The sequence below is a fragment of the Teleopsis dalmanni genome, chromosome 2 (genome assembly GCF_002237135.1).
Source record: "Teleopsis dalmanni isolate 2A chromosome 2, ASM223713v2, whole genome shotgun sequence".
Taxonomy (NCBI): domain Eukaryota; kingdom Metazoa; phylum Arthropoda; class Insecta; order Diptera; family Diopsidae; genus Teleopsis; species Teleopsis dalmanni.
The window spans coordinates 188,232,971-188,245,928 of NC_051847.1; the positions used below are offsets into that span (position 1 = coordinate 188,232,971).

The 12,958-nt window shown below is 26.7% G+C and overlaps 1 protein-coding gene across 1 annotated transcript in view; it reads left to right on the top strand.

Annotated features, from left to right (window-relative positions):
* Nucleotides 1-3,043: 3,043 nt before the first annotated feature.
* The window catches only part of LOC119684649 (carcinine transporter-like), a 12,588-nt gene continuing 2,673 nt past the window's right edge, over nucleotides 3,044-12,958 (top strand). The window contains exons 1-7 of the mRNA XM_038098729.1: nucleotides 3,044-3,083; nucleotides 6,327-6,703; nucleotides 6,773-6,888; nucleotides 8,378-8,540; nucleotides 8,706-8,882; nucleotides 11,498-11,647; nucleotides 12,311-12,535. Coding sequence (XP_037954657.1) covers nucleotides 6,408-6,703; nucleotides 6,773-6,888; nucleotides 8,378-8,540; nucleotides 8,706-8,882; nucleotides 11,498-11,647; nucleotides 12,311-12,535 — 1,127 coding nt within the window. The 5' untranslated portion in view covers nucleotides 3,044-3,083; nucleotides 6,327-6,407. The remainder of the gene's footprint in view (nucleotides 3,084-6,326; nucleotides 6,704-6,772; nucleotides 6,889-8,377; nucleotides 8,541-8,705; nucleotides 8,883-11,497; nucleotides 11,648-12,310; nucleotides 12,536-12,958) is intronic.

The following is a 12,958-nucleotide window of genomic DNA, read 5'->3' on the forward strand; positions in this document are numbered from 1 at the left end:
AAGCTAATTTAATTCTTTATATATTGTAAACACCATTTAAAAGAATAGCTTACATACTATATACTATATAAGCTATATATGGTGTATATGTTTTGGATCTGTACATAAAAGTTTTTTCCAATAAAATTGTAAAGAGATGTTCTAGCGAAATGTATTAATTATATTTAATTTATTTAATATATTTAATTTACGGTAGTCACTACTTTACTTACAAGAAACTTTTGTATTCAATGGAGACTTTTTGAAATATAGTGAGCTACAACAACAAAAATTCTTTTTTATATTATTTTTTTAACAAAATATAATTACAATGGAAATAATTAGAACAATATATTAAATTTCCAGTCTCCCTTGTATGAATCATAGAGTAGCATTAGCATGACTTTCTCCGTATTACGTTCCTAGATTAACTTAAATACACAAGAACGACTAATATATAATCATATAATAAATAATACTATAAAAGAATAGTGTTAAAATTTAACTATTAATAATAAAAATATAACTAATTAATTTAATTATTCTACAACTAATTTATGATTTCGTTTTAATATAACACAGCAAGTGAATTTGTAAATGAACTTTTACAATAAATTAACAAAAATCTAGGTTCAAAAATACAAGTCTAGTAAGCCTTTGGGTCAGTTGGCTAATGAACGCTGATTTAAATCTTAAAATTTGGTAGAGTACGACTTCAACCTTTAATAATTGCAGTCTTAAAAAATTATTAACTACTACTACTGTCCACTTTCCCCAGTGGAGCACAGGGCCCCAAGAATTCTTTGAAATCTGACTCTATTTAGTGCTTCTCTATAGATGTCGATCCATATATTTCGTGCTTCAACTTCTTGTAAATGGTGTATATAGTGTCAATATCAAAATAAAATACAAAAAAGAAAGACAATCCTCCAAGAAATTACGAAAGCAGAACAATTGTTCTTGCACATCGTGAAGAAAGCGTTTTCGTCCCTTAAAATTCATGCAATATTTTCCAAACGAAACGTACTTTATTTCAATTTCTTTTTACTTTTAATCTATCCATCATTTAATTAAATTTGATGGATTATTTGGAATTTTTTTTTTTTGTATAAATATCTTTTGAACGTCAAATAAAAATCGGCCTTCCTTAGGATTCTTTAGATCGATGGTAAGACGATCTTTATTGGAATATTAACAAAAATACCAATTAATCGTCTTATTGCTATTACTGAGACCTTCATCTCAATCGTTTGTACTTGACTACGGTGTATTAATTTTAAAAGATTTGAATTTAATCAAATTGTTTCTATTGTTTCTTTTGACAATAAATATCGACCGATAAAAAAATTATTAAAATAGTTTTATAATAGGAATGAGTGCAAATTTAAGATTGCTTATAAAATCAAAAAAAAAAAAAAGGCGCCAATAAGCATTTGCCTTATAATCAAACATAGAATTTTTCTATTCAGAAATCATCCTATTTAGAAATAACGTAGTCATGACTGTTATCAAAAATTTTAAACAATTACCGAGATACGGAGTGTTAAATAAATCCCAACAAAAAAACTTTAGACAAAAAATGTTTAATATCTTCAATAGAAAAAGTTTAGTTTATATATTAATCTTAAGTCCATTACAGACTACAACGCACACTTAAATTTAGTAATTTTAAGTTTAATAAAGTGGTCTCATCAAATTCTCTTCATGAGTAAAGCACATTCGCTTAAGGGGTATGCCCCTCTGTGACATTTGGAGCAGTGAAAGAACTATAAAAAGACTATTGCATCCACAAAAAGTAGCTTTATGGATTTTATCACTAAGATCATACGATTTGTCACTACTGAATACTATTTTGCGCAGTTACGCAAAGGATCATGTTTATCATGAAGAGAGCTCTCAAACTATCGATACTATGAAAATATATACCCACCAAGTTATGTCCAAATTATTAACAGCTGGGTGTCGACAAATCACCTCAAAAGAAACAAGCACTGTTATAGAGCACAGCATTTAAATGATGTTGTTTTTCAGACCTTATGACAATACTCAAACAATATGTTGAAATGAAAATTTGTTCCATATCTCAATCACAAGTCTATTTTATTTACATTTGCTTTTGGAAATATAAAATGGATAACCCTGTATTATATTGAAAAGAAATGCCTCACAGTCAATCATATTCAACTAACTTTGAAATATATCTATAGATTGATATTGTGTAAATTACGAAACGATTGAGAACTTTTCTTATCATATATTCAATTTACTTGATTGAAAGACTTTTCAGTTTAACCTATTTTGTACTGGGTATAATTTTTAGTCAACTATAACACGCATTATCGTAAGGAATTAAGAGCACATGTACTTTCTTCAAATTATTAGCTTCTTTTTATTTTGATTGTTCTAAGATATTTATTTACACAAAGTGATTAAAGGTGCAATAAAATTATAAAAAGTAAGCTGCCTTATCACTGGCAATTTTACCACTTCTGGCTGTTGACTGGTGTTAATTTTAATTTAATTATAATTCTTCATTTCATTCAGATTTGCTTTGTTATTCGGAGTGAAAAGCTACGTTAACGAGTTAATGAAGTATTCTAATTAGACACAAATTAAGAAATATATATGCATATTTATATAAAACATTAAAATTTTATTTTAGTTACAAAAATTATAAACATTAATTAAAAATAATTAATAATTATTAATTAATATCACTAATTAAAAATAATTAATAATTAATTATAATTAAATTTTTAAATAATTAATAAAATATAATATATAATAATTAATATAATTTAAAATATTTCAATTTGTTAAATAGTGTTATTATTAATTAATTTCAAACTCAATATTACAAGATGTAAATAAAAAATTACATAAAATATATATTAATTATAACCAAAGTGAGTGTAAATAAAATTACACATTACAAATATGCTCGATAAGAGTACTTCAAATTTAATAATCAGTTCAAGTGTTGTGATTAAAAAGTGTAAATATTTTTTATTATTTAATCGAAAAAACAAATAAATTAAGAGTTCAAATTAAAATTAATAACAAGAAAAAAAATTGCAATCCAAATAATATTTAAAAGTTTGAAGGTAATTATTTATAAACTATTATTACGCGTATTCATCGCTTCTTATCAGTTTCGTATGAAATTACTTTTATCAAATTCTACATTTGTAGTTTTTGTTCTGCAATGACCGATTAACATAATTTTGTTAACATTTTATCACAAAAAAAAAAATGTAAACAAAATGTTGTATCTATGTTATAAAAAACATGCAAGTCAACGATGAAATTCTTTTTATGGACTTTTCGATAGAACATGCCTCAAATCAAACTATAACACATTAAACAATTTTGAATCTCATTGTAAATTTTAATAATGTGTAGTATAGTATAGTATAGTAGGTATATTTAAATTAACCTTGATCATAGTTTCACATTAATTATTAATAATAAATTAAAAATCAGAAATTACTAATAAAATTAAAACTAAATATTTAATATATACTTTGCTCAAGTAAAAGTTTTTATATCTTAAGAAAAATAATCATAATTATTTTTTGCTTGATTGTTCTAATTTTAAACAGAACTTACTAAATACATAAACTGTATTGCTATTATAGTAGCCCAACCTAATAAATTCGAAGTCCTTGCGGAAAGAAAAAGTTTGGATTGGATATAGGAAAGAAGCTGCGACAGATTAATTATAGACAATCTATGAGTTCATTGTTTTTTGCAACAATCATTTACACCTTCTCACACCGGCACCTTTTCTCCTTTTAGATTTACTACTTTACGTATTGCATATAATACCAATAATGTATTAGCATACCTGAAAGACCTGATCAATAGATATTCCAATAAACTTTAACAGTTTAATGTCTTTGAGAAGTTTATGAAACTTTTATTAAAACATTCTACATTTTATAATAGTTCTATAATATATACATACATGTAAAAGACAAGCTCCAGTTAATATACACGACCGTACTCTTTAACTGCCGACTGCTGACTCCTGACTTCACTACTACTGCCATTACTGCTTGACTATAAAACTGCTTGACCGACTTTTACTTGACTGCTGAAAACCACTGCTACTGCTTGACTATATTATATAACTACTTAACATGCTTACATACATATATCCTTCTCAACATATTTCCCAAGAATTAAAGACTCGTCCATTGCCAAAAGTGAAATTTCCCATAATAAACCCAGGTTAGTTCATTCTAATTTTTTTAATAAAGTTTGCGATGATCATCATTCAAAACATTTAAGCTCTGTGCATTGCAAATTAATTGATGACAAAATCCATTAAGGACAGGGATGATAAATTTGATTTTGGCTATATCTAGTTTAATTAATTAATAGATGATCAAATTTTTTCAATCTCGATGCAAATAATTTCCTTTCGCCATCTAATTGGTACGTTTTTTTTGGGAATTTAATATATTATAGATATGACGTTAATAAAATATTTTATGCCTCCACGCAAGAACATCCCTTCATTTATCATAAAGTCACTGTATTCTGGTATCCAAACAACAGATAGACTATCTGTACAATATCAACTTATTTTGTTCAGACAACTTTATATAAATTATTAAATATATGTACATAATTGTATTATATATTATTATATATATACTTTTTTTCAATATACAATGGCATCAACGTCACCCAACCACATAACGTTGGAAGGCTTGAAAAAACAAAAATAACAGATTTTCTCCGCTGTTAATGTCAGTTAACTGGATGCACCAAATGGATTCTCAGTAAAGCATGCTTAAATAATCCTTTAATCGATATATAATAACACTTAGAATTTATCGATAACACCATAAAGCTCTTTTGAAGTTTAGTGAAAGTTTAAAATTGAAACGATTATTGATCCTACTTAGTAAGAAAACGAAGAATGCCGGGTTGAGTTATTAATACTACCTTCCAGTAAGATTTGTAAATTGTGATATAAGTATAAAAATAAATATGGCATTTAAATATATAATTTGTTTTTCATATTACAAAACAATTGAGTTAAGTTAATGTTATTACCTTTTATATATTATTAAAATCATAATATAAAAAAAGTTTGAGATATACATTAATTTCAAGATGTCTGACTAAAAATATGCCAATAACAACCTTGAGGGATATCACTTCCATCTTAAGTGGTATCTTAAGTGTATTGAGTTTGAAGAATTCGACACTTAATATAAATGTCTGATTTTGAGCTATTCGAATAGTCGTTAGATGGACCATAAATGATGGAAGAATTTTTTCGAAGTATATGTACTATTTAAGAAACCAGGAACTTCTCATATTTATTACACATAAATAGCTGATATTCACATCTAGAAGTATATAATTTATTACTGTTTTTTAATTATTTTCCTTAAGATCTTATCTTGACTCTCGTATGAAGTTTTTTTTATTACTAAGTTATTTGGTTTTGGCAGTTAATAACAAAAATTATATCAAGTATTGCACTTATTATGAAATTGATAAAAATACACGCTCTTTACAAACTTAAGTGGCTCATTAAATAATTGTAAAATTATATCTGACTACTTAAGAGTTATTATGTAGTTAAAGTCTGCCTCTTATATAAAATCAGATAAGTAAACTACTTCAAGCATATTTAAAGTATATACAATATTTCACAGAATTTCATATCAAGCATAAAATAATAAATCACTTAACAACTAAGCAAACAATTAAAATATTAGTGAATATAATAAAAGTTAATAACATTAATAAAAAAACATTCCATTCATAAAAATTTTCTTTACGAAACCTGAAATGAACAGACGAAAAATAATTTGTTTAAATATTTTAAATAACATCTATTATATTCTACATATAATAAAAGAGATATATGCAAAAATATAGCATTAGTTTGATTTTTTTGTAATAACTTGGAGACAAGAAATATCCTAAATGGGTATGATTTTATGCATATTTTTACTATATGTTTTGTTGAGTTAGTCTCTCTAATAATTATTTAATGACCAGAACTTCAAAGCAAATTTTCCCACCAATAATGCTTCCTTAGTTCCTCTTTGAGATAGGAGACCAAGTAATAAAAATATCATAGGTGAAGTACTAAGCTACAATGATTAATACAGCTTACAGCAATGAAATTAACAGCTTTAACATCTTACTATAACTTATAAATATCATTATAATATTGATTGTGATCCTTTAAATTTTGTTTACTTTCCATTCTTCTCAACATTTCGTCCTTTGTCGCTTAAATATCACATATTAATTTTTAAATATGTAACGGAATAATTTAATTAATTTTTGTTTATATTAAACACATTCTTTTTTAGATCTCCAGAGTTCCTACAAATTTATCTAAAATTTTCTCATTATCAATTAAGTAAATACATAGTTTAATATTAAAACCAAAAATGAAAGATACTCAACAAAATCAAGGGGTACATCATAACGGTGTTTATGAGATGACCAAAGAAGAACCATCAGAAACAGATGATCCGTTTCAGGATTTAATGGAAAAAGCTGGCAATCATGGTCGTTTTCAGTTAATATATAATATAATCTTTGTGATGGGTCTAGCAGGTGCAGGTGCAATGACTTATATGAATATAATTTTAGCATTAAATATACCTGATCATTGGTGTACAGTGCCAGGAAGAGAAAATACTAATTACACATTAGAAGAGTGGAGGAATCTTACATTACCTTTGTAAGACGTGCCATTATTTTTTTAATATTAACTAAAAAATAACTTTTCTATAATTTTATATAAATATAGAGAAAAGGATAATCGAGGTCTAGAAAAATTTAGTAGCTGCGAAATGTATAATACAAGTTTTACAAATATCATGGATGGGAACTTATGGAATAATGCCACAAAACCGAATGTATCAGGTGAGATAAACATTTAAAAAAAAAAAACACATCTTTAATTGAGTTTCTTTTGAGTGTTAAATTATTATTATTATTACATTATTATTATTATTATTATAACATCAAGGGAATTGCACTGCTACATAGAAATCTATAGTGCCTCTTTCATGGATTTAGAATACACCCAACTCTTTTTTTACACGGTAGATACGTTCCTCAGAAATCCGTGTAAAAAAAAACCGTGTAAAAAAAATGCCAAGTGTTAAACAAGACAGTAATTTTGAGACCGTACTAGATTAAAAATTTTTTACAAAAAAATTTTTTTTTTCAACCGTTTAACTTCAAATCTGTGTAAAAAGAAACCGTGTAAAAAAAGAGTTGGGTGTATTTTCCAAGTTCAACGTTTAATAGTAGTATTGAAACTATAGTATAGAGTTTTATTTCATGCCATATATATGCCCACTTAGTTACTTCTTCAGTTTCCAGTATGTATTTTGAAGTTTAATCATGGGTTTAATTCTGTAATGAACCTATATAACAATGAAATGACCACTTAGATATTTCTTTTATTTTTGTGTCTCTGTGGATGGTTCAAAATTTAATCATTGGTCTTTTTCAATTTTATTCATATATATGTACAAATTTAAATACATTGAATACTTCAAGAATATTATCACTAAACATTTTGGAAATAATTTAATAGTTGTGAATGAAATTTCTAAGCCATACTACCAAATAGATCATTAAAAATGTTAATATTTTTGAAATCAAATTCCTTAGAGAATTGAACAAAGATAAAGAATACATTTCAACTATTTGTTTAAAATATAAATAAATAACTCAAATAAAATAAATAACTCATATAAATAAAAATACAGAAAATTGTACAAAATTATTCATAGCAAAAATTTCTAAATCCCAAAGGTAGCAATTGGAAGTACCTCAAAATTTTGCAAGAAATTAAATTAAAATACCTAGAGTTTTATATTTTAAAGATTATTATTTAAATTGCAAATATTTTTAATTATTATAACATATTTGTAATTTGTAAATTTCTAAAATTTAAAATGTAATTTAAAAATTCAAAAATATATGAAAGACGATTAAAAAAGAAAATTAAAACTATTACTATTAATAATTCCAGTAAGCTCTTACTTATATTGGACATTAGTATCTTTTCACTTCAATGTTTTAAATAGCTTAAAGGAAAATAAAATTATAATAATGGGAAAAAACATTTGAAAAGATATCTAAGTCCGAGGAAAGTTTCAGCATTTGCAACGCATTACTTTTTACAACTTTGCACTTTAATGCGTTTCACTTATGCCGCACTTTTTATTTTATTATTTAACTTTATTTAATTTTCTGCAATGGCATCCGTACAATTTTATTTTAATTTTTCCTTTTTTCTCAATTTTTTTGTATCTTTTCTATTTTTGACATCCCCCACAAACATCTACAAATGGAATCGTCCTTACAACATTCTTTCATTGTGTATGCACGTGTATAGTTTGCCAACATGGTTGGAGTTATGATCAGACCTGGTACGAGAGCACCATTCCCACACAGGAGAATTGGGTTTGTTCAAAGGATTTGTTTGTAACAAATGTTTTTGTTGTTGGACGCGTTACAGAAGTTGTTGGTGCATTCGTGCTAGGACAAATGGGTGACATGTAAGTTTGCTTACAAGGATTTAACTAAATAAAATATGAACCTAAACTGTATGAACTATTAATGCAATTTCTATTATTTCTTTCCGTTTTTGTTTTTGTTTTTATTATTTGTTTCTCTTTATTCTGAAATTTATTTTTCTCTCTTTATTTATTTCTTTTATTTAGTTTTGGTCGTCGTCCAGTTTACTATATTAGCGTTGCTTTTTGTTCATTAGGTCGCATGCTATCCATTTGGACCACAAGTTCTTATACTTGGTTTCTAATATTTACGGGCTTTGCTGGTCTAACCGTTAATAGTTTATTTCAATCGCCTCAAATTGTTGGCATGGAAATCTCAAGAGAGTGAGTATATTAACGTATATTCTACACATTTAATATTTTAGGATTTAAATTTTAATACATAATTCACTGGGACATCTTAGTATTTTATATGTTTAACTGTCTTTTAAGTATACGATTAATATAAATGGTTTGTAAGATTTGTTTTTCTTTATTATACTATATAATATCTGCAAAAATATTTTAGGCCCTTTTATCTAAAGGGATTTAAAATAGAATTTAGTTTAGATCGTATAATTTTATTATGCAAAATCAAAAATCATTATAATTAATCACAAATAAGAAATAATGACACATATTTAAAACTAAACTTTAACTCCAAAAAATTGACCCATAATGGACAGTATAATTATTACTTGAAAAAAAAAATAATATATTTCTTACACATATAAAATATATAGTCCGTAAAAAGATTTATTTTATCACTATATAATAAGTATAGTAATAATAACATTATATATTAATACAACATTAATGATAATATATCATTAATTATAATATAATATTTATAATAATATAATAATAAGTCAAGAAGTACAAAATATAAATGGAAGATTTATGACAAAAAAGTGGAAGAATCGCATTAGATAGATGTAATTATGAAGTCATTTTCGTATTTACCAAAAACTGTTAACAATAGTTTTTTTGAGTAAGAGTGTGACTTCCCCACAACTTAATAATATTCAAAAACAGAACTAGAAAGAAATGCTTTATTAAGATCCTTTGCCTTATGCTGACTGAAGAAATCATCATCAGCTCGATAATATTGCTATGTGTATAGGTACTCTCATTCCCAAAAAGCTTTTATATTAATAGTCACTTCTCTGATTAATATTATTGAAATTTATGTTCTTGTATATTATTATATTTGAGGTTAGTTTTGCAATCGAAGAATAACCAAAAATAAAAATCGTGTGCTAACTATTTTCACATATCATTCCTTAGAAAAAAACACTTCTCACGCTATTATCATATAACATCGAACAAACATAGGCTCCCCAACAAATTAGATGGAATGAAATAAAATATATTATAAAATGAGTTGAAGAAACCTTTTAAAATGATAAGAATTATAGTACATCACACTAAAACAAAAACAAGTAACCTTATAGGCGCCTTTTTATTAATTTATTGATTTATAATTTTATGGCTTTGTAGAATTTTTGGACTTAAGATATAAAAATCTTATTCAAGGTCTCTGTTAATGTGTTGCCATAAATATTAGTTTAATATAATTTGAAAACACTGGTTCATAAAACTGTTGTTACATAAATGATTATAAATATTTTGAAAAGTTATATATAACTAAAACCTTAGTGTATTGTTTACAATAATATTGATAATAAGATTTTTATAAGTACTATAGTCTAATGAATTGTTGTATAATGTATAAACTTATTTCATATATTTCACAGATAGTATATATAAGTTCGTATAAAAAATACTTACATTTACAAAAAGTAGATAAAACTGCTACAAATATATAGGTGGATTCAAACTTGGTGGTGAGAACATCACTTAAGGACCTTTACATTATAATATTATATTATTTGCCATAAAATAAGCTATACAAGCTTATGTTATACGGCAATCAGTATTATATGTGGCAACTAAGCGATGCTACTAGCCTTAAGCTCACACCTTCAGAAATGTTGGGCAGTTACCTTTCAAACTAGATTGAAAAGGAACAACTCAACAACATTACTGTGTGTTGACTTCTGGAACACAACGGCAACAAATGTAACAAAAAGACTTACTGTCTCTGCAAATGAGGAGTCTAACGTCAATTTATTAAGTCTGAGCTAATCTATAATCTGGCGAGATCAAAGTGAAAAACTTCAGTTATTGGAAAGAATATTAATTCAAAAATTACGGCATAAATATGTTACTTAGAACCAAAGATAGGCTAATTCATACATAAATCCATCTAGTGTGTTCTTAAATGGACTCCTTGCACTAAGCATAGAGGATATAAAAATTTTGAAAATGTTTTGACTAAGCACCGCAAATTGAGGGCCGATTAACTTAACTAAAACAGCACTTAAAAGACTAGTAATTGCTGTTTTTTTGATATATATGATGAAAAATCTAAACACAATGATTAGAACTGACCAACATGTGACCACATTCTCAGCCAAGGTTTTGAATTGAGCAGGAGCAAACTTATAAATCTTGGGTAATGACTCTTCACTCTTTATAACATATGGAAGAAAACAAAAACTTGAACGTTGCTAACGTTAATTAACAGCCTAATAATAACCGATTAAATAACTGAGGTTAGCACAATGAAGCACCTGAATCTTGGTGTATAATGTTCCCGATTTTAAAATAAAATTAGAAACAAGCAATGATATTTTTTAAATGGTTTTGGAAACTCATTTATTTGAATTTTTGTTAAAAGAACAATGTACATAACTACAATCTAACCCAAAGCAATAACTGTCCAACAATAATCAATATCTTCGAAAATGACAAACCTCATGGGAAATCTTATCATTCTAATCCACTTTATTTTTAATTGTACTTCTCTTCATATATAATTTCACTTCTCTCTCATCTTCTTTTTTTAATTTTATTCCTTAATCCTTTCATTAATTTTTTGTTTTCTTTATTTTCAGAAAGGATCGCAGTGCAATTGCTTTTTATCAAAGTTTTGGCTGGTCCATTGGTACAACGGTGATGCCATTACTTTTTTGGTGGCTACGTGATTGGGAATCCTTTATGTGGTACACTTCAATACCAACGGCACTGGTTTTGCTTTTTTCCAAGTACGTAAGCACATCCTCACACATGCAACTATGAACTATTTTTAGGGAATTCTTGTGAATGTAGTAAAATCGCGAGCATGGAATAGTGCATCTTTTGGTTCCATGGCACGTTTGCTGTTAAAAACTAAAGTCGAAAAACAAAAGTTGGGAGAAGAAAAAATTCACTTGGCATAGTTGGCATTTGTAACATAGCAATTTTTTGCTTTGTTCTTGCTAGGCTAGGAATCAAGTTCATTTGTGTGACTTTCATTGAAGCACATCGGCTTTGCATTGACTCGTTTGATATGTGAGCATCAAATTGGAAACATCCAAGTCAATTCAATTGTTTTCAATTTCTGTTTGCCATTCCTAATTTTTTGCATTTCTTTTTTGGAATTAGTCTTACAGTCAAAAGCTACAATTTTCGCGGGTATTCCCACAGCATCGATACTTTGAAGTATTTTACTATAGTTTCTATAAATATTTAAATACAATAATTTTTAAGTGAAATTTTTTTCAAATTTTTAAATGAATTTTGCTAATGAATTAAGAAAATTTACATTGCTACCATAAAAATAGATACCGATTTTAATTAAATATCAATTGTATAAAGTCGTAATTGCCGATATTAGCTATTCTCTATTCGATTGAATTTTTTTGCTTACTCAATTTAATTTTCCGCAGATACGTCATTGAATCGCCACGTTGGTTGATTAGCAAACGTCGTTTTGCCGATGCCATTGTGCAATTTAAGAAGATAGCGAAAATAAATGGTCATCAATTCGATGTGACGGAAAAGGAATTAGCTGGACTTTACAAAGGAATGGATGCAGAGCCAGTATACGGTATTGCTTCACTCTTCAATGGTTGGCGTTTGGCGCGTAATACAACAATTATGGGCTTTTCTTGGTAAGATGTGTGAAAATTTAATGACTTTTTATAAAGACAATATAGGTAACTTATTGTATTATTATGCAAATACAAGATTCTATTCGGATTCAAATCGGATTTTCTAAACATAACTATTTACACGGTTGCCACTTGAAAACTTTTTTCTGTACCAAAATTGGTTTAAAAAGGTACCATTTCTGTAAAAAAAGGTCCAAAATTTTTTTGGACCTTTTTGTTTTCTCGTTCTGTGTTTTTCATAGTGTTATAAATGAACAAAATACAAAATAGAGCAAAGTTGCATTTATAAAAAAAATTAATTGGAAATATCCACAATAAAGTTCGGTCGTCAATGTACCAGTTTTTGAACATGAGTACCAAACGAAAAAAAAAAAAAAGAAAAGTACCAATTTTGGTACTAAAGTACCATAAGTGGCAACCGTG